The sequence below is a fragment of the Macaca thibetana genome, chromosome 8, assembly GCF_024542745.1.
Source record: "Macaca thibetana thibetana isolate TM-01 chromosome 8, ASM2454274v1, whole genome shotgun sequence".
NCBI classification, from domain to species: Eukaryota; Metazoa; Chordata; class Mammalia; order Primates; family Cercopithecidae; genus Macaca; species Macaca thibetana.
The window spans coordinates 35,975,140-35,999,212 of NC_065585.1; the positions used below are offsets into that span (position 1 = coordinate 35,975,140).

General features: G+C 35.0%; 2 protein-coding genes across 2 annotated transcripts in view; one reads left to right on the forward strand and one right to left on the reverse strand.

Moving 5' to 3' along the window:
• NUDCD1 (NudC domain containing 1) overlaps positions 1-17,588 on the forward strand; it is a 92,312-nt gene extending 74,724 nt beyond the window's left edge. The window contains exons 9-10 of the mRNA XM_050801380.1: positions 12,024-12,183; positions 14,570-17,588. Coding sequence (XP_050657337.1) covers positions 12,024-12,183; positions 14,570-14,862 — 453 coding nt within the window. The 3' untranslated portion in view covers positions 14,863-17,588. The remainder of the gene's footprint in view (positions 1-12,023; positions 12,184-14,569) is intronic.
• EBAG9 (estrogen receptor binding site associated antigen 9) overlaps positions 1-24,073 on the reverse strand; it is a 1,013,262-nt gene that overhangs the window by 305,300 nt on the left and 683,889 nt on the right. The window lies entirely within an intron of this gene.

Here is a 24,073-nt window from a genome sequence, read left to right on the forward strand (position 1 = left end):
TTCAATGATAATTGAATCTTCTGATCCATAAACATTGTCTCTTCATTTATTTAGATTTTCCTTAATGTGTCCTCGCAGCCTTTTGAAGTGAAGTCATATTTAATCCCAATATTTTGTATTTTGGGATTCTAATATAATGAGTATTTTTTAAATTTCCAGTTTATTTTATGTATTATGTAGCAACAGTGTTACTTGACTTTATATTGTAACTTCAATAAATTATCTTTTTCCAGTTACTTTTTTGTAGATACTCCAAGATTTCAACGTACAGGGTAATATCTGCGAATAAAGACAGTATAACTTCTTATTTTCCAATCTGCATACCTTTTATTTCTTTTTCTTACTAGCTAGGATATTAGATGCAATGCAGATGTCATTGGTGAGAATAGGAATTCTTGTCCTGTTCATAATCTTAGGAAGAAAGATTGAGTAGTTTATCATTAAATATGACATTAGTTCTGGAGTTGTTATTTAAGTAGGAGTCATGTTTCGTCTTAGCTTGCTGAGTTTTATTTTTTTGTCATGAAGAGGTGTTGAATTTTTAAGTGCTTAGTTATGGTGTGTCTTTAATCTCCTGTAATTTGGAATAGCAAGTTAACCAACATTTTTTAGTTTATTTTGTACCTTTTTTATAGATTATCTTTGAATTGGATTGTATATCCTCATCAGGTTCAGATGATGCATTTGTTTTGTCAGGAATACTACATAAAAGATGTTTCCCTTATAGTGTATCACATTAGGAGGAATTTGGTGTCATTTTTTTCCTACTCTTGTGGTGGAATATGTGATTATGTGGTGTCTACCAGGTTTCTATACTCTAAAGTTATCTTTCATTTTGAATTAATAAGTACTTTGTAGGAAGATCAAAGTAATCTTTTTAAAGGATTTAATAGATTATGTAATTTCTCTATTCTTGTTCTCCCTATAGTAGGCTTCCTATGTGTTACATTTAGGATAATTTTCAGTATCCTTACCATGGTCTACAAAGAGCCTTCCAAGTTTCTGCGACTCATTGTATGTGATACTTGTTTAATTGAGACTCAACACATGCACACACATCTGATGCAAAAGTTTCACAAAACAGTACTATCCTTATTGTATGAGATGTACTCTAATATTCTTCTGTGGTATTTTAATGAAATCAAATAGAAAATCCAGTTCTTGATCTTCCAACTTGATTTTGCTACCAGTATGGAGACATAGTTTAAAAGAACACTGCCATCCAGTCCTGATTATCTTATTTTTCACCATTTTTTCCTAGTTTGCTTTTCTGGATTGTGTTTTGCTTTGTGTTTTGAGACAAGTGTCACCAAGGCTGAAGTGCATGCTCACTGCAGCCTAGACCTTCCAGACTCAAGCAGTCCTCCTACTTCCAGCCTCCTGAGTAGCTGGGACCGCAGGCACATCCCACCATGCCTAGCTCATTTTTGGATTTTTTGTAGATATGGAGTCTCACTGTGTTGCCCAAGCTGGTGTCAAACTCCTGAACTTTCAAGTGATCTTTCCACTTCAACCTCCCAAGTGCTGGGATAACAGGTGTGAGTGACAGCATCCGTCAACTAGTTCACTTTTCTTTAGCTACACTGGCCATTATGCTGTTCCTCAAACCTACTGAAACATGCTTTTCCCTTAGAATCTTTGCATTTATTATTATCTCTGCCTGAAATGTTCTACCTTTTCTCACTGTTTCTTTTATTCCTCTTGTTCTCTTCATTTACCTCTGCTCACATTGTCTTCTGTCCCCTATTAAAACACAACCATATTATCTATCTTCTCACCTGCTTTTTTTCTCTTTTTTTCTGTATGGAACTTTCTATTTTCTTATATGTATCTGTGTATTTCTTCTATCTGGTAACATTTATATGTATCCTCCACTGGAGTAGTCAGTAAAATGTTATGATACATCATAGTTGAGACCTAATTTGATAATTTGCAAAAAAAATGAAAAATACCGGTTTTAAAAGATATTTCTAAGTAATAGTTATTGTGGCTTTTTAAAGCAGAAATTTAAGTGCATTTCCACCAATTGTATTTTATACCACTTAGCTAAGATCTGACGTCTTCCTATGCTTCAGTCTCTAGTCAAGGTAAAGAGATACTTAAGTATATAGGTAATTTAATGGGTGTTCAAACAAAAAAATGCAACCCAGGATTTTATAAGACTTCTTTTCCATATTTTTTTAGACATCAATTTTATACACAAAACACACAGAAAACTTATCTACACAGCTTAATTGACGAAACTAGACTATAAGCATATTTATAGTATGTGAGTTACCACATCTGAACTAGTGCCTACCCAGGGACGCACACTCTGGTGGTTAATAGTTGCTTTAAAATGGACTTTGTGAGAACATGCAGGTGGTGGTGAAGAACGAGTTTGGAAATACATCTGAATTTAAATTCCAGCTACCAGTTGTTAGCTTCTTGACTTAAATCTCTGAACCTCTCAAGTTTGAGTTTCCTCTTCTGTTAAATGGGATCATATTCTTAATTCTCAGGTAACGAAGATTAAATAAGGTAGTAAATACAGATCAGCTAAATACTTCATGCATAGTAAGAACACAGTAAATAATTCTAACAATTTATTCTATGTACAGAATATGAATTGAAATTAAAGTTTCAATCTGGTATCCTAATACACACTTTATTTCTGAGTAGATAAAACATTTTTATTAATATTTTTTTTAATTTAATTTGGTATTAGAAGTGATTAAAAGTCGTCTAAATGTCTTCACTTTGACATTTAATCTTCAGAAGTCTTTAATTGCTAAGTGTTCTACAAAGAGAATAATAAGACAATGAATTGACTATTTGAAATACATGTCAAATTTTCCCTAGAGAATATTTTACTCTAATTGTAGTCTTCATTCAAAGACTACAAAGGTAATTCAAAGGTAAATATGACCTTTTCTATAGTAAACGTAAGAGAAGAAATGTGGAAGTATATTTTATTGCCCAAAGGATTTATGGAGTTCAGAGCTGTTTTTCTTTTTCATGCAGTAAGATATTTAGTTGGTATTAACAAGAAGTGAATTTTCCAAATGAGTAAATTGCCTAAATAAGTTATTTTTTTCTGTTCAAATACCAAAAATATTTGAAGCCTTCTTTTTCCCCTTGAAATCTTACTAAAATGTATTATTTGCCCAACATCTTACATAAAGCATTCTGAAGAGAAAGTAACATTTTGTTGATGGTTACATATCATCAGGATGAACATTAATTACCACACTGTGTATTTCTAGGTAATTACCATTAGAGGTATTTGAATTAAATGGGAGTCTTTACCTACTTCATTTTAAAAAATGTCTTTTGTGTTTGTTTCCACTGCTCATAAGCTATTGGCTGCTTCATCTCACCTGTGGCAGTGCATGTACCCAAAGCAACCACCGTTTTCTTTCTTGTTTGCTGTCCTGTTTTGCTCTTGGCTACCAAGTTGTAAACTCGATGGAATTTTGTTCACAGTTAGAATATATAGTTCTCTAGTGAAAAATGGGTTTTGTTTCACCTGTTCTTGACTCAGGAACCTTCTGAACATCTTGTACTTTTTTCTTCCAGGTAATGGCCCATGCTAGATAGTGGATAATGTTTTACTTCCCCTGTTTAATCCACTTCAAATTATGATGCAGTATCTTTTTGTTCTTCATATGTTTTTTTCTTTTTCTCATATTGGTATTTTCTGTGTCTATAGGATTATACAGTAAGTACACTTTGTGCTTTTTATCACACTTCATTTTAATTCACTTAATTCACTTAGCAAAACTAGTTATTTTAGTCTCTTTACTTTTTAATCTTAACTGTACTTTGCTTTTGTTTTGGAAGAATTCCTGTTACCTAAACTTGTAGAGGTTGCAGGCAACAGAGAAAACCTTTGGTTATCTCAAGTCACAATGTGAGCATGTATGGAGCCTATGAGGAACAGTGGAAACAATCTCTTCAGATCTCATGGATAGCTAAGGTCATTTAGGAAACAAATGCACTGGCAAGTCAGGCCTGAAGGAAATGTGAAACATTGTTTAGAAAATAGCACAAGTTCTGATGACCAGGCGATCTACTTGCCTCTTGATAATCAACTTGTTCTCTAAGTCAGTTCTGTGCCATTATGATCACATTGCCATCTTCTGCATTTGCTTCTACTGAGCATACTTCTACTTATTGATAACTCCCTTCCTTTCTACATCTTATCATGGTTTCTGCTTACTGTACTCCCTAGCTATGTCATCTGCCTGTCGTCTTAGCTTGAATTGTTTATTTTTTGGTATTTAAACTTCCTGATCAAGAGGACTTTATTGTTTTGGGTAACCACCATCCAGTATGAGAAAACGCTTCATCATAACCATTTTATAACTCAGTGGATTAAAGATGGTTAACTGTGGATTAGATACCAACCCTTGATTCTGTTAGCAGAAACCAGGGAAGTGGGTTCCTATGGTACGTGGGTTGGCTACTTGTATATTTGGAACCTCTTGTAGACATTGAATTGTCACCAGTCTGTTGATTATAAGTTGAAATCCTAGGCCTTTTAGGCAAGTTAATAAATAGTGATCAAGGAAATTCCTGCTTTTGCCTAGAATGTAGAAAGTTGGAAAGATTGTCATGCCCATTGTAATAAAATAATGCTGGATTATCTATGAAATCGTAACTTTTTAAAGACTCATCAGAAAGCTGAGCTTACAGGGCAGCCAACAGCTTAAAATCTAAGGAAAAGTAAGTGCTGTCAAAGAGGGATGAGATAGGGACACTGGTTCACCTGAACATTGGAGGGAGACAGGAGGACTGCCATGTAAGTGGGTAAGAAGGATTCAGCTAACAGATTGCCAGAGACATGGTGTGACCCGTAACAGTCACCTGGCATTCACATACATAAGGGATGTTGCTCACACTTACAGGATCTTCTTTATGGACCTTGACCAGGTGCTAACAAAAAAGACTGGAACAGGGAAAGACATTAGAGAAAGCTATCTTGCTGGTTCAAATTGGATTAGAGGGGAGTGTTCTCTGCTGTGGGAAAAGTATGAAGTCTTGCCTGCACTGTTTTTTGTAAGTATCAGCAGCCTAAGCTGCTGAGGGAAGAGCATCAAATCTTAGCTTGCCAAGGGTTCAGAAGAAGACCCACTGCAGCTAGAGGAAAAGATAAAGAAAAACCTCAAAACACCATCTCTATGCCTTGAGGAGGGGCAGAAAATCATCCTGGTTATTAGAAGTCTCCTACCACTGAGGGAGGGCAGTATCACTGAAAAAGCTCAAACCCTGAAACTGAGGTCACAGAGTACTGAGGCTGAACCAGACAGCAGAGAATGCTTTTCCTTGACTCCCCTACCCACATCCCCCTCACCATCAGGCTAGGAAGCACATCAAGCAACAAGTAACCGCAGCCTACCACTAGAGAGGGACTAAGAGCATAGACTCTCTCTGAGGTGAACATGCACAGTGAAGGCCTAAAGCTTGGGATGGAACAATACCATTGAGGAAAGTACTCAAGCAAAACTGAGTAACCTATGAATTACAGTGGAACTCAAAAAGAAAGTTAAAACATATTTTGTATTGAATGAAGATGAAACGTGATGACACACGTGGAGTACAGCTAAAGCTTAGGGGGATATTTACAGCATTACATGTTACACTAGAAAAGAAAAAAGTGCCCCAATTTAGTAGTTTAAGCTTTCACATTAAGAAACTAGGAAAAGAAGAGCAAACTAAATCTAAAGCAAGCAGAAGGAAGGACACTGTAAGGATAAAAGTGGGAACTAGTGAAATTGAAAGCAGGAAATAATAGAGAAAACTAATAAACTAAAAGCTAGTCCTCTGAAAAGATCAAGATTGATAAGTCTCTAGCCAGACTGAGGAAAATGAAAACACAAAGTATCAATGTCAGGAATAGCACTTAGAATGTCAATAGAGATCCTAAAGACACTAAAGCGTAACCCATGAAGTCTTACGAACAACTGCATTTCCATGTATTTGACAATTTATATGGAACAAATTTTTTAAACCGTAAAATTACTGAAGTTCACTTAAGAAATAGTTGAGACCTAGCCGGGTGCGGTGGCTCATGCCTGTAATCCCAGGGGAGGCCGAAGTGGGTGGATCACGAGATCTGGGGTTCAAGACCAGCCTGGCCAAGATGGTGAAACCCCGTCTCTACTACAAATACAAAAATTAGCCAGACATGGTGGTGGGCACCTGTAATCCCAGCTACTCAGGAGGCTGAGGCAGAGAATTGCTTGAACCTGGGAGGCGGAGGTTGCAATGAGCTGAGATTGTGCCACTGCACTCCAGCCTGGGTGACACAGCAAGACTCCATCTCAAAAAAAAAAAAAAAAAAGAAAGAAAGAGATGAGACCTTATTAGTCATATCTGTTGAAGAAGATTAAATTTATTTTTAAAAACTTTCCAACAAAGAAATCTCCAGCCCCAGATGGCTTCCCTGGTTTATTTTACCAAATGAAGAAACAATACCAATTCTCTACAAACTTCTAGAAAGTTAGAAAGGAACACTTTCCAACTTATTTTATGAGGCTAGCATTACCCTGATACCAAAGACATTAAAAGATGTGAAAACAGGAAGAAAAAAAAACTAATATCCTCCGTGAATACAGACATAAATATTCTTAATAAATCCACCAATAAGTAAAAAGGAAAGTTACATTATTACCAGGTAGGGTTTATTCTGGGAACTCAAAGCTGATTTTGTTATTCAAATATCATCAATCAGTATAATTCACCATATCAACAGACTGAAGAAAAATATTTGATCATCCCAGTAGTTGCAGAAAAAGAATACGAAAAAAAAAAATCGTTCGTTTATGATAAAAATGCTCTGCAAACTAGGAATTGAAAGAAACTGCCTCATCAGAAGCCCAGAAGTTAACACCATACTTCATGGTGAAAGACTGAAGGCTTCTGTAACAACTGGGAACAGGCCAAGATGTCTGCTCGCAGTACTCCTGTTAAGCATCATGCTAGGAGTCCCAGGCAGGCAATGAGGCAGGAAATAGTAGTGAAAGGCATAGTTATCAAGAGATTCTGATACCACCATGAAAAAAATGAAACCAAACACCTTTTAGGCATTGTCTTAAAATAATGCTCATGTTCAGTTTCTTTATCCACTCTTAGCTTGGACTCTTTGAAAGGAAATGTAAGCTTGTTTTCCTTTTGTGGCATCTGTCCAACTTAAGAAGTAGCAAACATCTGGCAGTGGCATAATCTTTATTTTATTTAGCTGTATGAAATACTCAGTTTTGAAGTAAAAAATAGGGAAGCTAGAATTTATTAAGTAAAGTGAGTATCACATAGTCTCTTACTACATACAGAAAGAAGTAGAGAATTCAACAATTCTTGCCAGGCACCAGTGGCTCACACCTGTAATACTAGCACTTTGGGAGGCTGAGGCAGGAGGAGTGCTTGAGTTGAGTTCAGGACCAACCTGGGCAACATGGTGAGACCTCTCATTTCTAAAAAAAAAAAAAAAAAAAAGAAAATTTAAAAATTACCTGGGCATGGTGGTGTGTGCCTATAGTCCCAGCTACTCAGGAGGCTGGGGCTGGGGGATTGCTTGAGCCCAGGAGGTCAAGGCTACTGTGAGCCATTTATGTGCCACTGGACACCAGCCTGGGTGACAGAGTGAGACCCCATCTCAAAACAAAACAAAAAAAACACAATTCTTTACATATCTCATTTTTTAATGGGATTCTTGTGTCTCACTGTAAATTATATGTAGTTACTGCCATCAAAAAATTGACTAGTTTGTTTACTTTGGACTTTAAACTTTAAGATACTTGGTTTTGAGTATATGTTAAAAATCCAAATCTTATTTGAACCATGACTTTGTCCCTTTTCAGGGGCAGATCCATTTACTGAGGAATATATGCATTATAGGAAGATACAAAATTGAAAGCAATAAGCATACATTTGTAACCACTGATAAAAATAGAGTTTATATGACAAAATGACGAGTAGAACAATGAATTCTGTATTTCTCATTTTTGAAATGGTGCAAGAGTATAGAAATTTGTCTCCAATATGCTGGGATTAAGTCGGAATAACTGTATGTTATTTTTATAGCTGTTTACATATTTCTGAGACATAAAATTGTATAAGAACTGTGAGCTACAGGAATATTGCTTGAAAGCTGCTATGCTTTCCTGTTAGTGTTACTCATCTCATTCTTACAATTTGAAATGCCATTAATATACAAAACAAAATATTTTAAGAATGCTGGAAGGGTAATAATTAACATTAATACTTATTAAGGGCTTTCCTAGACAGGTAATAATCAACGTGAACACTTATTAAGTTCTTTCTAAGTGCCAAGCTTTGAAATATATTGTTTACTCGTCATAACAATTGTGAAGTGAGTATTATTATTACCGTATTTATAAGGTGAATAAAATGGTTTAAATATCCTACCCAAAGTGATAGCTATCATCCTCAAAGAGCATATAAGTGAAATGAAGAGACAGACTCTATGGGAAAGGTATAAATAACTAGTTGCAATACATGATTTCTTTTTATTAGCATTAGGGAAAACTTCTTGGAGGAGAAGATGCCATTCACATATGGCATAACGTATATAATGGACAGGATATGCAACGGGTTAAAAAAAAAAACATGAATAAAGGAATGGGGAAATAGGGGAGACAGTTTTGTAAATTGCGATCCAGTTTTCCTAAATGTTATGTTTTAAGCAAAGTAATAGTGAATATTGAAAAGTATGCTGGGGTCAGTTGTTGAAAAGCTTTCAAAATGCCATTTAAGGCAATTTGGACTTTTTTTTTTTCAAACATTGGAAAGGTATGGGGGAAATTGTTGAGAAACCAAGATTTCTGGAAGTGAGAACTAAAAGGCACAGAGAACTATGTACTTAAAATCTAGAAGCACTTGACCCTAATTACCTTCCGTTAGGTTAAGAACCTAATTATGAGATTTTTGCCTTACAGAATCTTCAGCCAGTTATTCTAACTGTAAAATAGATTAGTCCCAAATCTAAAGATAGATTAGCCTTGGTGAAGATATTACAAAAATAATCACTTTTTACATAACATTCATTAAAAAAAAATTTCTCTACAATATGGAGAAAAAAAGGCAGACTTCTAGTTCTCAAGAAGAATTAGCATTGTGAGATGGGTGGTATGTTAGGTTGCTGATGTTGCTGCAACAAATTGCTACAAGTTTAGTGGTTGAAAACAATACAGATTTATTCTCTTACGGTTTGGGAGGTCAGAAGTCCTAAAATGATTTGTAGGGACTACATTCATTCTGGAGGCTCTAGGGGAGAATCCATTTCCTTGCCTTTTCTAACTTCTGGAGGCTGCCTCCATTACTTGGCTTATGGCCCCATCCTCCATCTTCAAAACCAGCAGTATATCATCTTATAATCTCTGTGTGTCCCCTTGATTTTGTTGTTATCTCACCTTCTCTGTCTGTGGCCCTCCTCCCTCCCTAAGAACTCTTTTTAATACATTGAGCCCACCCACATATTCCAGGATAATCTCTCCATCCCAGGACCTTGAACTTAATCACATCTACAAAGTCCCTTTTGCCATAGGTAACTTATTCACAGGTTCCAAGGGGTTTAGATGTGGACATCTTTGGAGGACATTATTCAGCCTGCCACAGGTGGTATGCAAAAATATTCATCTAATATGATTAGTAATTTGATAGGAGTAACATATATGATGCTGGGGTTCTCAGAATTAAAGCAGCTCATATAGCCATGAGAGTGGGAGAATTCTGGGAGCAACTGATGGTTGAATTGAGTCTTAGAGGATAAGTGGGAATCTTATCAGGTTAAAAAATACAAGGAGTCCAAATAGAATGCCATGTCAAAGGTATGGCAAAGACAAACTGTATGAAATTGCTAGTTTCATAATTAACAACACTTGACACAATAACAACACTTGACACAATCGTCATAATGGAAATATGTGTAAAGTAAGTGGCTGCTGAAGTGAAGAAACAGATATCTAAGTCAGAGTGAGGGACTCATAATAAGGCACCTACCTTCATTCTCATCCTCTTATTTTCATGATTGATCTCCCGTCGTGGTCACCTTTCACTTGGTGGCTCAAGGTCCTCTGTTCTTTTCTCACTGCTGTCTCTTCAAGTATGGATGGACCAGAGATCATTCAGTTATATCAATCCTCGTAATATTCAGTACATTCTTTAGGCACTTGGCTGATGAAAGTAGGTGTGTTTTTGTGAAAATATTATTTTGACTTTTATTTTAGCTGTTGTTTTTCTTCTGTGAAAGCCCTTGGTTAAAAAAAAATGGACTATCAGAGTTGGGGTACAGGGAAGAGAGCTGAAGCAGTGTAAGGTCCATCAAACCTTGTAATAATAAAAGCCCAGTTAGGTAGTGGTGACTCTGAAAATAAACCTCTTCTATCCACTGATCATCAGGAGTAAGGAGAGAAAAGAAATAGTCTGTGGTCTCTGTGTGCTGGCCTTCTCCCCTTGCTTTGTAGAGAGCTAGCACTGGCTCTACTCAAAAGCCCTATTTCCCTGACGTTGCTGGGGGAGCAGAAGGTGGGTTGCTCTGACACTGTATTCTCCTGTGACCAGTAGCTTGTGTTGTCACAGCTTTACCAATAATAGGTCCTCTTGCTGGAGAGCCACTTCACAGCTTTCCCTATCGAATTCAGGTCAGGTCTCCACTTCTTACTTTTTACTCTTCATTTTACTCTTCTCCAGTATGCTCGCAAACTCGTAGAATCAATTCAGTATTTATTAAATACTGCACGTATTTTATATTTTCTACATTTGATGTGATTTTCGTTGATATTCTGTTTCATATTTTCAACTCTGATAATAACATTTCTCATAAAGAAGACTATCCTTACAACATATCTTCATTTAGAAAAAGTATTTCTATAAATGAAATTCAGTAAGTTTCAATTTGATAATTTTGTATTAAAATGAATTTCTGTAGGCATCAATATTGCAATAACAATTATTGATGTGTTACAATAACAAATGTTGACATTATTGACATATTGACATTGATACCTTAATTAAGCAATATGTTAAAGTAAATAATTTATAAACAGATGTGAGTGTGAATTCCAGCATTGTGATATTTCTCTTTAGCCTAGGACAAGTTACTCAAGCTCTCCAAGCCTGTTCTTTTCATCCTTTAAATGAAGATAATAATAACCTTGTGTGTTGTTGAGAAGATTAATATTTATAAAATGCCTGGCATGTAGAGTGTGCTCATAAATTCTGGTAGTGTCATTATTCCTAGTGATTATTACAAGTAAGCATTAGTAAACTTCATGTGTATATTCTATGGTTTAAAAATAGTCTGCTTATAAAATTGGTGCTTTATATCAGCAGTCCCCAACCTTTTTGGCACCAGGGACCAGTTTTGTGGAAGACAGTTTTTCCATGGGCCTATGGGAGCTTGGTGGATGGTTTCAAGATGAAACTGTTCCACCTCAGATCATCAGGTATTAGTTAGATTCTCATAGGGAGCACACAGCCTAGATCCCTTGCATGTGCATTTCACAATAGTGTTCGCGCTGCTATGAGAATCTAATTCTGCTGCTGATCTGACAGGAGGTGGGGCTCAGGCTGTAATGCTCCCTTGCCTGCTGCTCATCTCCTGCTGTGTGGCCCAGTTCCTAAAAGGCCACTGACTGATACCAGTCTGCGGCTCAGTGACTGGGGACCCCTGCTTTATATCATGTTTTAAACCATTTACTAACAGGTAAGAGGTAGTATATCGCATGGTGATTAAGAACATATTAGACTCTGGATCCAAATTTCAGCTCTATGACTTATTGCCAGGCTGATCATCGACAAGTTACCTAAATGCCTTGTGCATCACTTTCCTCAGCTTTAAAATGAACGTAACAGTAGCAAATTTATCTCAGGGATATTATGAGGAGTCAATCAGATTAAGTATATAAAAAGTATGAAACAGTTGCTGACACTTAATGCTGGCTGTCAGCCTCTGCCATTGTTATTGTTGTATTATTAATGTGTTGTTGGGTAAAAAAATTTTTTTTTAAATCACTTTTTAGGTGAATCTTGGAAGCAACCAGTACCTTTTCTCTGTCATAGTGGATCCTAAAGAAATGCCCTGCTTCTGTTTACGCCATGATGTTGATGCCCTACTCTGGCAACCACACTCCAGCAAACAAGATGATATGTGGGAGCACATCGCAACTTTCAATGCTTTAGGTATAAAGCAAACTCTTTGACATTTTCCATGAAATCAGAACTATAGTCATCATTCATTTAAAGTTCATTCCTTTTTTTTTCTTTTTAATTTGAGCTGTCCTGATTACATTTAGATTGATTTGTGCTATGATTTGTTTTCTTGTACTAGCGGATGAGTGTTAGCACTGTTGGAACATTTAGACTAATCTGTTTTTATGCTTATACAGAAGATCAAGACAGAATAGAAATGAAAGTGGTTATCTAACCATTTGAATTATTCTAATAAGTCATTTGCTTTTTCTAATTCTGTAAACCATATAATATTGGAGTCTGAACAAGGAGCTTGATAATACCCTACATGGAACTTGTATTCAAGTTTCTTCAGAGTAATCTTCAAAAACATCATAGAATTCCCCTAAGGTATAATGCACATTAGGAGATATCTTTTGTCAAAATTAAGACAAAGAGAGCCATTATAATGAAAACACTTATGGAAAGCGGTGATAAGCAGAAATTAAATTTATTTGGTAGGATAAAAGGAAAAAAATCAGTTTTAAAATTAGGGCTTGAAAATGTTTAAACTACTTAATTGTAGACGTATGCAATCATTGATTTTTTTGTCAAAATGCATTAGTATTGTGTGACAGAAATTTTTTATGTGAATTAGCCACAGTTATTGCTTTATTGAAAGGTTATTTTAAACTGGCAGCAAGAAGTGAAAGTATGTATTTTGATGGCTATATATGCACAACCCTAATAGTAGAAGAAATTTATTAATTATCCCTTGTAGTTAATAATACAGGCTGCTAAACTGGTTCAGACACCAAATGGATTTTTATGACCTGAAGTACAAAGTTTAGTTGACTAATTTAACCATATAATTTTTAGCCTCCCTACTATAATGCTATTTTTTAATTATCTATACTTTAGTCAGAAGAAAGCTCTATCATATTATCTTTAGATGCTCAGATCTTCTATTTGTATCCCCAGATCCCCTATTATAGAGGAAGTCTATGCTTAATTCTAAGTTAAATCAACGTTACATTAGATATGTACTCTTGAAATATATACATTATTCTGTCAAGGTTAGCCTGGATAGCAACTTTAAACTATTTAAATAGGTATCTAAATCTTCACTTTTCCCACTTCAAACCCTGCTTAATTAAAAACAATATTGATCTGCATGTGCTCAGTAGCTCCTTTGCTTATTCATTGTTTGATGAGATCTCAATTTTAATTAGTGGTTTTTTTTTTTTTTTTTTTTGCTTATTCATTGTTTGATGAGATCTCAATTTTAATTAGTGTTTTTGTTTTTTTTTTTTTTTTTGAGACGGAGTCTCGCTCTGTCGCCCAGGCTGGAGTGCAGTGGCGCGATCTGCGCTCGCTGCAAGCTTCGCCGCCGGGTTCACGCCATTCTCCTGCCTCATCCTCCCGAGTAGCTGGGACTAGAGGTGCGTGCCACCACGCCCGGCTAATTATTTTTTGTATTTTTAGTAGAGACGGGGTTTCACCATGTTAGCCAGGATGGTCTTGATCTCCTGACCTCATGATCTGCCCGCCTCGGCCTCCCAAAGTGCTGGAATTACAGGCGTGAGCCACTGCGCCCGGCCTATATTTTTATTTTACATGATCTTAAATACCTAACATGTACTAACCATGTCACAATCTGAAAATCATAATTTATATTTCGGAACATAAATGTGGTTTTAATCCAAAAAGATACTTTTTAAATGTGTACATGAATTAAGATAAGATTAAGGATTTTTTCAGTTTAGAGACTTGAAATTATTTTTTAGGTTATAGTAGTCAACATTCTACTTCTGGGGGCTGAAAGTACAACAAAATCCGGTTACAGTGTTGGTATTGTTGTGTAAAAATATCACTAACATTTTAGGGATAATAAGAGAATGCATCACAAATACTAGTACATTCAGGGATACATTATGAACAGAAACCTAAAATAACTTTATGATGGTATCCTATACACATTTTCCAATTTATTTAAGAGGAAAAAAATGATTCTGTGATGCCGTATCTGTAATTCATGAAGCTAAATATTAAATTGGCACTTAAAGATATTTGTCATGTAGTTAAGTGTTTTAGATTTTAGAATTTTAGTGTTCGAATTATTCATGGAAATTAAATGAAACTATATTATGCTTTTCTTGAAGAGAGAAAGCCATATCTGTTTTGTTCCTTAAGAATTAAAGTTGTATTTTTGTACCAGTTGGGAGAGACTGATTGTGGCTAATCATTAATGATTCAGAATTATATACCTTACAGTATATATTTTACTTGGGCATTTTAATTTGTAATAAACATTGCAAAATATTAAATGTTAAATCATGATTTTTCCCCTTCTGTTTAATATATAGTTTTTCTTTTGTTTGTCTCATATTCTTGGCAGGCTATGTCCAAGCATCAAAGAGAGACAAAAAATTTTTTGCCTGTGCTCCAAATTACTCCTATGCAGCCCTTTGTGAGTGCCTTCGTCGAGTATTCATCTATCGTCAGCCTGCTCCCATGTCCACTGTACTTTACAACAGAAAGGAAGGCAGGCAAGTAGGACAGGTTGCTAAGCAGCAAGTAGCAAGCCTGGAAACCAATGATCCTATTTTAGGATTTCAGGCAACAAATGAGAGATTATTTGTTCTTACTACCAGAAACCTCTTTTTAATAAAAGTCAATACAGAGAATTAATTATTCTAACATATTGGCTTCTTTGTACTGGAAAAGTTTTCAGTGGTACCTGGAGGTCTGGACAATATGCTATAACCTCTTAAGTTTTAATGTGCTAAATATATCTTGTATGATTTTTTATTTTTTAAATAACATTGGAAATATATTCAAGAGATTATGATTCTCTAAAGCTATGGAATGAAACTGCAGATTTAGAGAACATTGGTTTCTGTAAAAAAAAGATAGTACTAGCAAGTATACTTTTTAAAATAGGCTAGAATCTCATGTTTTATATGAAAGATGTACAATTCAGTGTTTAAAAATAAAAATATTTATTGTGTACTCTGTTCATTGATAAGTTGCTATAGTCTATACCTATAAAATGTACAGGATAATAGTTAAATGTTGAGTATTGTACATATGTATTTAAATGGATTGAATAACTGAGTCTACATGGAGGGAGAAATGTTAGAGGACAGCAGGCCTAATATTTTTTAAGTTTACTGAGAGACTTCAATTATTATTTTCAAATTAAGTGCAGCTTTATGTAACTTTCAGCCAGTTGCTCTGCCACAGACATAGACAGAGAGAGATAAGATTTCACATTATCCATCACTGCGAAACAAGCCACACCAAAACTCAGTGGTTTAAAACAAGGACATTTATTATTTTTCACAATTCAGTGGGTTGGCTGTCTCTGCTCTACAGGGCCTCTCAGCCTCCAGTAGGCTAGACGGGTGTTCTTTCCATAGTAGAGAAAACATCCTAAGAGAGCAAGCTCCAATATGCAAGAGCTTATCGATCCTGTACATCTATCATGTTTACTAATGTTCCATTGGACAAAGCAAATCACATGGCCAAGTCTAGAATCAGTATGAGAGGACTACACAAGCTGGCAGATAGCAGGTGGTATGATTCATTGAGGGCCACTGATGGAACAATCTACCACACAAGGACAAATTATAATTTATAATTGTAGCTCTCTTTATTTTTCTAACAATTTAAACAAAATAATCCTGTTTATATGTTACACTTTTTTGCCACAAATTTTGTTTTTTCAAACTTATCTTTCCAGGTTTGTTTTAGTATGTATGTACCTGGAAAGTTTTATTACTTTTTATAACATTTCAAGATATGTATCTTATATAAACCTCAAGTTGGATTTTATATTTTAATAAGGAAGTTAAGACCTTAATTTAAGAGGCAGAAGATTAAGATAAGAAATATAAGATAGAAAATATTTTTGCTAACATATCTTTTGCCTGTCTGGGCAAGTATTTGACTCAACTAAATTTTAATGAATGAATGTTTGAGAGACAGAGAGGAGGAAAAGAGATGAGGATTACATACATGTTCTAAACCCTTTGTCAGAATGCAGTTTCCTAGAGAGTATTGGGGTGCTAGGTAAAAAGTTAGGAAAGGTCCTGAGAACTGGTATTGACAATTGGAGTCCTAATAGGAAAGACAGACTAGGTACCAAACGTCATGAGATCATAGACATAGAAAACTGTATAGTAACCAAAAACCAAACAGTAATATTTCCAGAACTTTTTAGTATTGTTGTAAAACTTCATGAAACAAAAGACCATTTAAATAGTGAATTATTAAAAATCTTTATTATGGGAAAGTAGACCTACATTTTCGCTAAAATTTTCCCCAAAGATAATAAATATCTTCTTAGGGAATGTAAGAAAAATGTATAATAAAAATGTGGTGCTTAATTAACCATGACTATGTATATATTGCAAATATTAGTAATCAGTATTCTTTGTGCATGTGATTTTTTTGCATGATTAATGTTGAATTGAAAGCTCTCAGGATAATTAATCCTAAATGTTGTTGCATGTTGACGTATTTTAAAAGATGAATAGGCCTAGAGCAGTGATTTCAAGCTATTTTCTTGAAATGCTTCAGGGATTCCATAAACATTTAACTCAGCTTAAACAATGTTCTAAGATACATATACTTAGAACATTGAGGTATATACTACAAGTGCTAAGAATGTAGTATCTTGTATTTTTGTTGATTTTTATCATGTTATAAATAGGAATTTATAAAATGTGTATGATAGTAATAAAGTAGTATTTTATGTGTTTTGCATATAAGAGTCATTTAACAATATTTGCTCTTTTAACACATTTAAGCATCAACTATGTACCTTAGCATGATTTTTTCAGTATTAAGGATAATGTATTACTAAGGATAAGGAGACAATTTACATTCTAATTATTTTCAGGTAAAATTTCTTTTTAGGGAAAAAAAGAGGAGAGGGTAGCATAGAGTGGTTGCTTTCCTGCTAAGGAAGTCTGACCAAAGCTGGAACTTTGGAGACTACCCACAAGAGTTAGGTAGAGTAGTTGCCAATGGGAAGAGTTAGAAAAAAGAATCAAAGTGTCAAGAAATTAGGAATGGTTAACAGTGTTAAAACAAAAATACTCTTAAAGTACATTCATCACATTTCTACATAAAAGGGAAATGACTGTACAGAACAAGTTAAACCATCATTACACAGGAATTTCAGACATTTTGTGTTATTAACTACAGAAAAGAACAAATGGTAAGTTTATGTATGGCAAGTCATATAAGAAGGCAAAACTTACTCATCACTTATTATTACTGGAAGCATATTCTAGTTACTTCTTAGTAGTAAATGTGTCTTACTGAACAGGTAATAATAGGTGAGCTGGTAAAAAAAAAAAAAAAAAAAAAAAAAAAAGGCCTAATGATGGAAGTATAGAAGTAATAAAGCAAAGAGAAGGAAGGCCTTCTAGAATTGGTAAGAAAGAATAAATGCACAAAAAGAGCCAAAGTAAAAGGTACCCAACCGGATATCAAGATATATCATGAAGCAGTAAAAAGAGGTGGCATCATTGCATTAGTAAACAAAATAGACAAACATTTAATCATCCTATACTTACAAGAAGAAAATATCTATATTCTCAAGGTTGAGAAGGCTTCTTAAGATCCAGAAGGCAAAAATATAAGAGAAAGGATCGATGAATTTGATCATTACAAAATGTGAAATTTCTTTATGACCTACTTTTGGTAAAAGATAAAGCAACAGACTGAGAAAAGATATGTGACTCATGCATAATACATGAATATTAAAATCTAGAACAAAGAACTATCATTTAATAAAAAAGCAAACAAATTATACAAAAAGAAAGCAGACAAAAGATATGAACAGTTAATTCACAGAAAAGAAAATAAAGATGGTCAGTAAAGCTACAGTAATCAAGACAATGTGGTATTGGCACCAATTCTGACAAATAGATCCATAGATCAGAATAAAGAGTCCAGTTAGAAACTCAGACACATATGGTCAGTTAATTTTAGTCAGAGATATTTCAATGAAGAGGTAATACAAAATGCAGAGATAATTTGATGGAGAAAAGATATCTTTTCAACAAATGGCGCAAAAACAGTTGAGTATTCATTTTTGCCTTTATGATAGCCTAAATAGTGGCCACCCAAAGATATCCAGTTTCAATCCCTGGAACATAAAAATAGAACCTTATGAAGACAAAGAGTCTTTGCAGAAGTGATTATAATGAGGATCTTTACATGGAAAAATTTTCCTGAATTATCTGGGGTGGACCCTAAATCTAATTGCAGTGTCCCTTATAAGAGAGAGGCAGAGTGCAGTTACAAGCACAAAGAGGAGAAGCAGCTTATGTGAAGATGGAGTTTAAAAGGCCACAAGCCGAGGAATGCTAGAGCATTCTGGCAGCCACTGGAAGCTGGAAGAAGCAAGAAATAGGTTCTCCCTCAGAGCCTCTGGATGGGTAATGGCCCTGCTGACACCTTGAATTTGGTCTTCTGGCCTCAGAACTGTGACAGAATGCATTACCACCAAATTTGTGGTAATTTCATTACAGTAGCTGTAGGAAACTAACACAGCCTTGTATCAGAATTTACTTAAAATGGATCATGGACCTAAATGTAAAACCTGAAACTGTGAAACTTCTAGCAGATAACATAAAGGAAACATTTTGTAAGGCTGGGTTAGGCAAAGATTTCTTGCATGTGACACCAAAAGAGAAAACTGATAAATCATACTTCATCAAAATTAAGAAATTATGTTCTTAGAAAGGCAGTGTTGTGACAATGAAAAGCCACAGACTTGGAGAAAACATTTATAAATCACTATTTGATAAAGGACTAGTATCCAGAATGTATAAAGAACCCTCAGAACTCAATAATATAATAATCAAATACATAAATTTTTGGGGGGCCAAAATATTGAACAGATACATCATACAAGATGAATGGCAAGTAAGCATGTGAAAAGGCACTCAACGTTATTAGTCACTGGGAATGTGCGGATTGAAAGCACAATGTGATATCACTACATAGCTATTGAAATCCTTTAATTGAAGACTGACCATACCAGATGTTGGCAAACATATGGAACAAATGGAGCTCTCAAACACTGCTGTTTGGAATGTAAAATGATAGAATCACTTTGAAAAGAGTTTAGTGGTTTTCTAAAATGTTAAACATGCATCTTCCATGTGACCCAGCCATTCCACTTACCCGTTCTTTTACCTAAGAAAAGTGGAAGTATATGTCTATTCAAAGATTTGAACAGAGCAACAGCATTCATAGCAGTCAAACCTCAGAATAAATCAAATATCGGTCAACAGATGAAGGGCTAAATACATTGTGCTATGTCCATGCAATGGATTATTACTCAGCAATAAAAAGTATTAATATACCCAACATAGATGAATTGCAAAGTAATTATGCTGAGTGAAGCCAAAGTACATACTGTATGCTTCAACTCAAAATTCTAGAAAGTGCAAACACATAGAAAATAGGTTAGTGATTGCCTGAGTGGGAGAGATTTGAAAGATTATAAATGGGCAGAGAAACATTTTAGGTAAAGAGAGATCTTCATTATGTTAATTATCATAGTTCGTGAGTGTATACACAAGGTAAATTTTATTAAAAAGTATACCTTAAGCATTCTGTTTTGCACATCAGTTCCTCAATAATGCTTTTTAAATTTTTTTAAAGATTATTGAATCTTACCAAAATTTTCTTATTGATTTAATTTCTGCTTTTTAATTTTTTTTCTTGTATTGCAATGGCATTTTAGTGCGTGTTTCCTATATTACGAGGATCAGCATCCCTTCCCTTTTATCTTGGAAGTATATCCATTCCCCTTATTTTGGAAGTATACCGTAATTTCTTTCTAAGCCCATATATTTGTGTGTTACTGACTCCGTCCTTGGCATCGTGTATAGAGAACATTATTAAGGCTAAACCAATCAGTACTTTTGAGAATGCAGAATCCCTGGTCACGGTGACTGGTTCATAAATGGGCACTTGACCCATTTAGAAACAGTGATTCACAGTGAGAATTTGCAGTGATTTCTGGGACAAAGCCTTACCACTGGATGTAAGAATAAAAGGATATAAACAAAACCACATTTGTCACTGCAATAAGGTGAGAACTTCTCAAAATAGGGAGCCAGCAAAGGATGGCACTAAGAGACTGAGAAAATGGACCTTGATAATGTCATCTAGTCCTACCAAGCAATTCTTAAAACTAGCTGTTCTTAGAATTTTGGATAATGGGAATCATTAAGTTTTCTTTTTCCCTAAGTCAGTTTAGGTCAGATTTTCTGTTACTTGTACTCAGAAGAGGCCTGATTCCATGATGGAAAATTCGTTTAATGTATGACTATACTCTTCACATTGAGACTTTATTCTAGATTTTTATATCATAGTCTATGGATGAGAATTACTGATATTTTAATCCACATAGGGGTTCAATAGATACGTTACAAACGATTTTTAAATGGGGGAATTTTTTTCGCTTTAAAATAGTTTAGCAACTCCTCAAAAATGTATATTAATGAAAGGAAATTAGAATCTGTTTCTTTGGTACCAGGGAGGGAAGATAAAATTAAATGTATGCGATCTTTCAATCCTGAAATTGTGTTTTCTGACTTCAGTATTTTCCATGCACCCAGTCTACAAATTTTTTACTCCAAACAGGAAAAAAAGTCTGTAACATATTACATTTTTAAGCCATTTAAATTTTTTCTACTTCTTCAACTGACGTTTTTTTAAGTGTTTGAGATTCACTTTTAATGCTTGCCAAAATATCCAGTATGAATCTCTTAATGCAGGAAAAAATGATATCAGGTGAATATTGAAGAAGATTAAACATACTCTTGACATTGGAATATTGTTCTCGTATCTGCCGTCTGTTTTTCACAAAGAAAATGTAGTTTGACCTACAAAATTAGTACAGTCACTGAAATTTATGGAATGAAGAACTCTCAAAACTATTCTAAAGTCCTTTACTAAGTAGTAAATAAACATTCTGTGTTTTTCTTTTATCTGCAAATATACGCTTACTTAGAGGAAAAAGAGAAGGATGAAGATTATCTTAGTGGAGGCAGAAGGTAATATAAGCATAAAGCATACCCCTACATAGGTTGATATAATAGGAAGTTAATTAGTGGTACCTCAGGAACCCAGCTGAAATCAGGTGTGAGGAAAAATAACTAAAATTTCAGACAGTATGGAAAGCTGCTTTGTAAGAGTCTGGCAGTTTTTCGAAAGGTTGACAGTTAACAATATAACCCAGCAATTCCTCACCTAGGTATATACCTAAGAGTAATAAAAACCTGTACACACGTTTATAGTAACATTATTCATAGTAACCAAAAAGTATAAACAACCCAAACAGCCATCAACTGACCAATGAATAAATAAAATGTGGCATATCTGTACAGTGGAATATTATATAGCAATAAATGAATGAAGTACTGACACATACTACAACATGGATAAACCTTGAGAACATTATGCTAAGTGAAAGAAGCCAATCATAATAGGCTACAGATGGTAGGATTCCATTTATATGAAAAGGCAGATCTCGCTGGGCATGGTGGCTCACACCTATAATCCTAGCACTTGGGTAGGCTGAGGAGGGCAGATTAGAGACCAGCCTGGGCAGCATGGCAAAAACCCCACTTCTACCACAAAAATAACAAATATTAGCCAGGTATGGTGGCACATAACTGATGTGGTAGGATCACCTGACCCCAGGATGTCGAGGCTGAAGTGAGCTGTGATTGCACCACTGCACTCCAGCCTGGGTATCAAAGTGAGACGCTGTCTTTAAAAAAAAAAAAAACAGATCTGTAGAGACAAAGTAGATTAGTGTTTGCCAAAGGCTTAGGGGCTACAGTGGGGGAGGAATGGAAAGTGACTGCTAATGGGTATAGGGCTTATTTTGGGAGTGACAAAAATTGATTGTGGTGATGACTGCACAACTCTGGTTATATTAAAAACCCTTGGATTATATACTTCAGTAGGTAAGTTGTTTAGCTTGTGGATTCTGTTTCAAGGAAGCCGTGTGGAAACAACAAAAGCATGAGATAAGAGCTAAAATAAAAAGATTGAGGTCATCTTCCCTGCTAAATATGAATGGGTTTCTAAAAATGTATTAGTGTTTTTGCCTTCAACTTTGTTGAAACATCATATTTTTAAAGAAATTTGAATTTTATGGTAGGGAAATTATCCCTACAGTTTTATTAGGGAAACCAGATAAAGTGGTGATTCCCTCTCTTGCCAAAAACTCTCAGAGGAAATACTTTTCCTATAATATTAGGAGGAGTTATTTGGACAAAACATTTTCTTGATTTTTGTTATTATTATTCTGATATTTACGTGTCATTTAAGACTATGTGAGTCTGTAGGAAATGATTTTAAGCTATCAGCATTTTTGTTCTTGATAACATGCACAGTCTATGAAAACCACAGAAAACACTCTACATATCTTGTTTAGGAGTGCATTCAACAAAATTGCAGTGATCCTAGAAAAATGTATCTACTGACTTCAGGACCCCTATGAGACATGTGCCATCTAAGGGGTTTTAGTGTTGGAGTACATTTTGATATTTAAAGTTTTTCTGAACATGTTATAGTTTAAATTAGCACCTCTGAGTTTATCATTTATACATGTTCCATAATGAATAATTTAAACCAATAATAAGAATTACGAGTGCTTAAATGTCCACAGTCTAGTTGAAAATCATTGCAGTGGGCCCGGGAGAAATATCACAAATTATACTTAAGGATATGAGGCCTATTAGGGCATTGGAACAGGGGGAAAGCATTAGTGAGAATGCATGTACTCGAGTTTCTCATGATCTAGAACTTACAATTTTCTTTGTCTTTCTCTTCTTTGCTCCCTCTCTCTTCCTCCCCTTCATCCTTTGTACTCTCGTCTCTCCCCCTCCTCCTTTTTCTCTCTCTTCTCCACTTATCGCTGGCAGCTACTGCCTTGGCAGAGTTTTCCCCGTTCCTTAACCCGGACACTCATCTGCCATATACCTACCAGGAAAGATCTACGATACCATCACTAACAGAAAAATAGTGTAACGAGAATGCATTTGACTGCTGGTATCTTCAGATCACCTCCTTACTACATAAAGGGCAAAATATACCTGTTTATACTTGTGTTAGCATAGAGAATTGTTAGCAGGGAGAATTCTTTGTTACCAACATCACATGGCAAAACGACTGTAAAAAAGTAATACTCCTGTAACTGAGGGTGAAGGTCTTAGATAATGAGAGATGCTTGACAGGTGAGCAGAATATGGGGAAGCAGTTTGAAAGAGGAGATTGGGCATCAAAAGGGCCAGATCTCATAGTTACCTAGTCGGCTTTATTACCAATATTACAGTATGTGTGGGAGGAAACTGTATTCAGATTATTCTTGTGCATAATTATGGATGTATTATACATATACATATGTGTATATACATCCATAATTATGCACATAATATATGTGTATGTGTGTGCATATATATGTATATACATTCATAATTATGCGCAACAAAAATCTGCAGTTCAGACCTCCTGGGCTCCTTGTATATGTAACTATATAACTATAGTTATATATCACTCTAACTATATATAGAGAGATATACACACACGTGTATATATATAATCTGGAACTGAGTCATGTTGAGTATTATAGCTATTATTTGTGGAAAAATAACCAAAATTTCTTCAAAGACAGTGGCTGTTCTTTCCTTGATTACATATTTCTTTTTTTAGCTGAAGAATTGCTTTGTTAGATTTCAGTAGGCACATTTTACACATCTTGAAGAGAAAAAAAGACTTCAGATTTTGTAAACAGGAAAAGCAGAATGTTACATGGTCAAAGGAGAGCTCAAAGTGTTTTAAGCTCCTTGTATAAAAC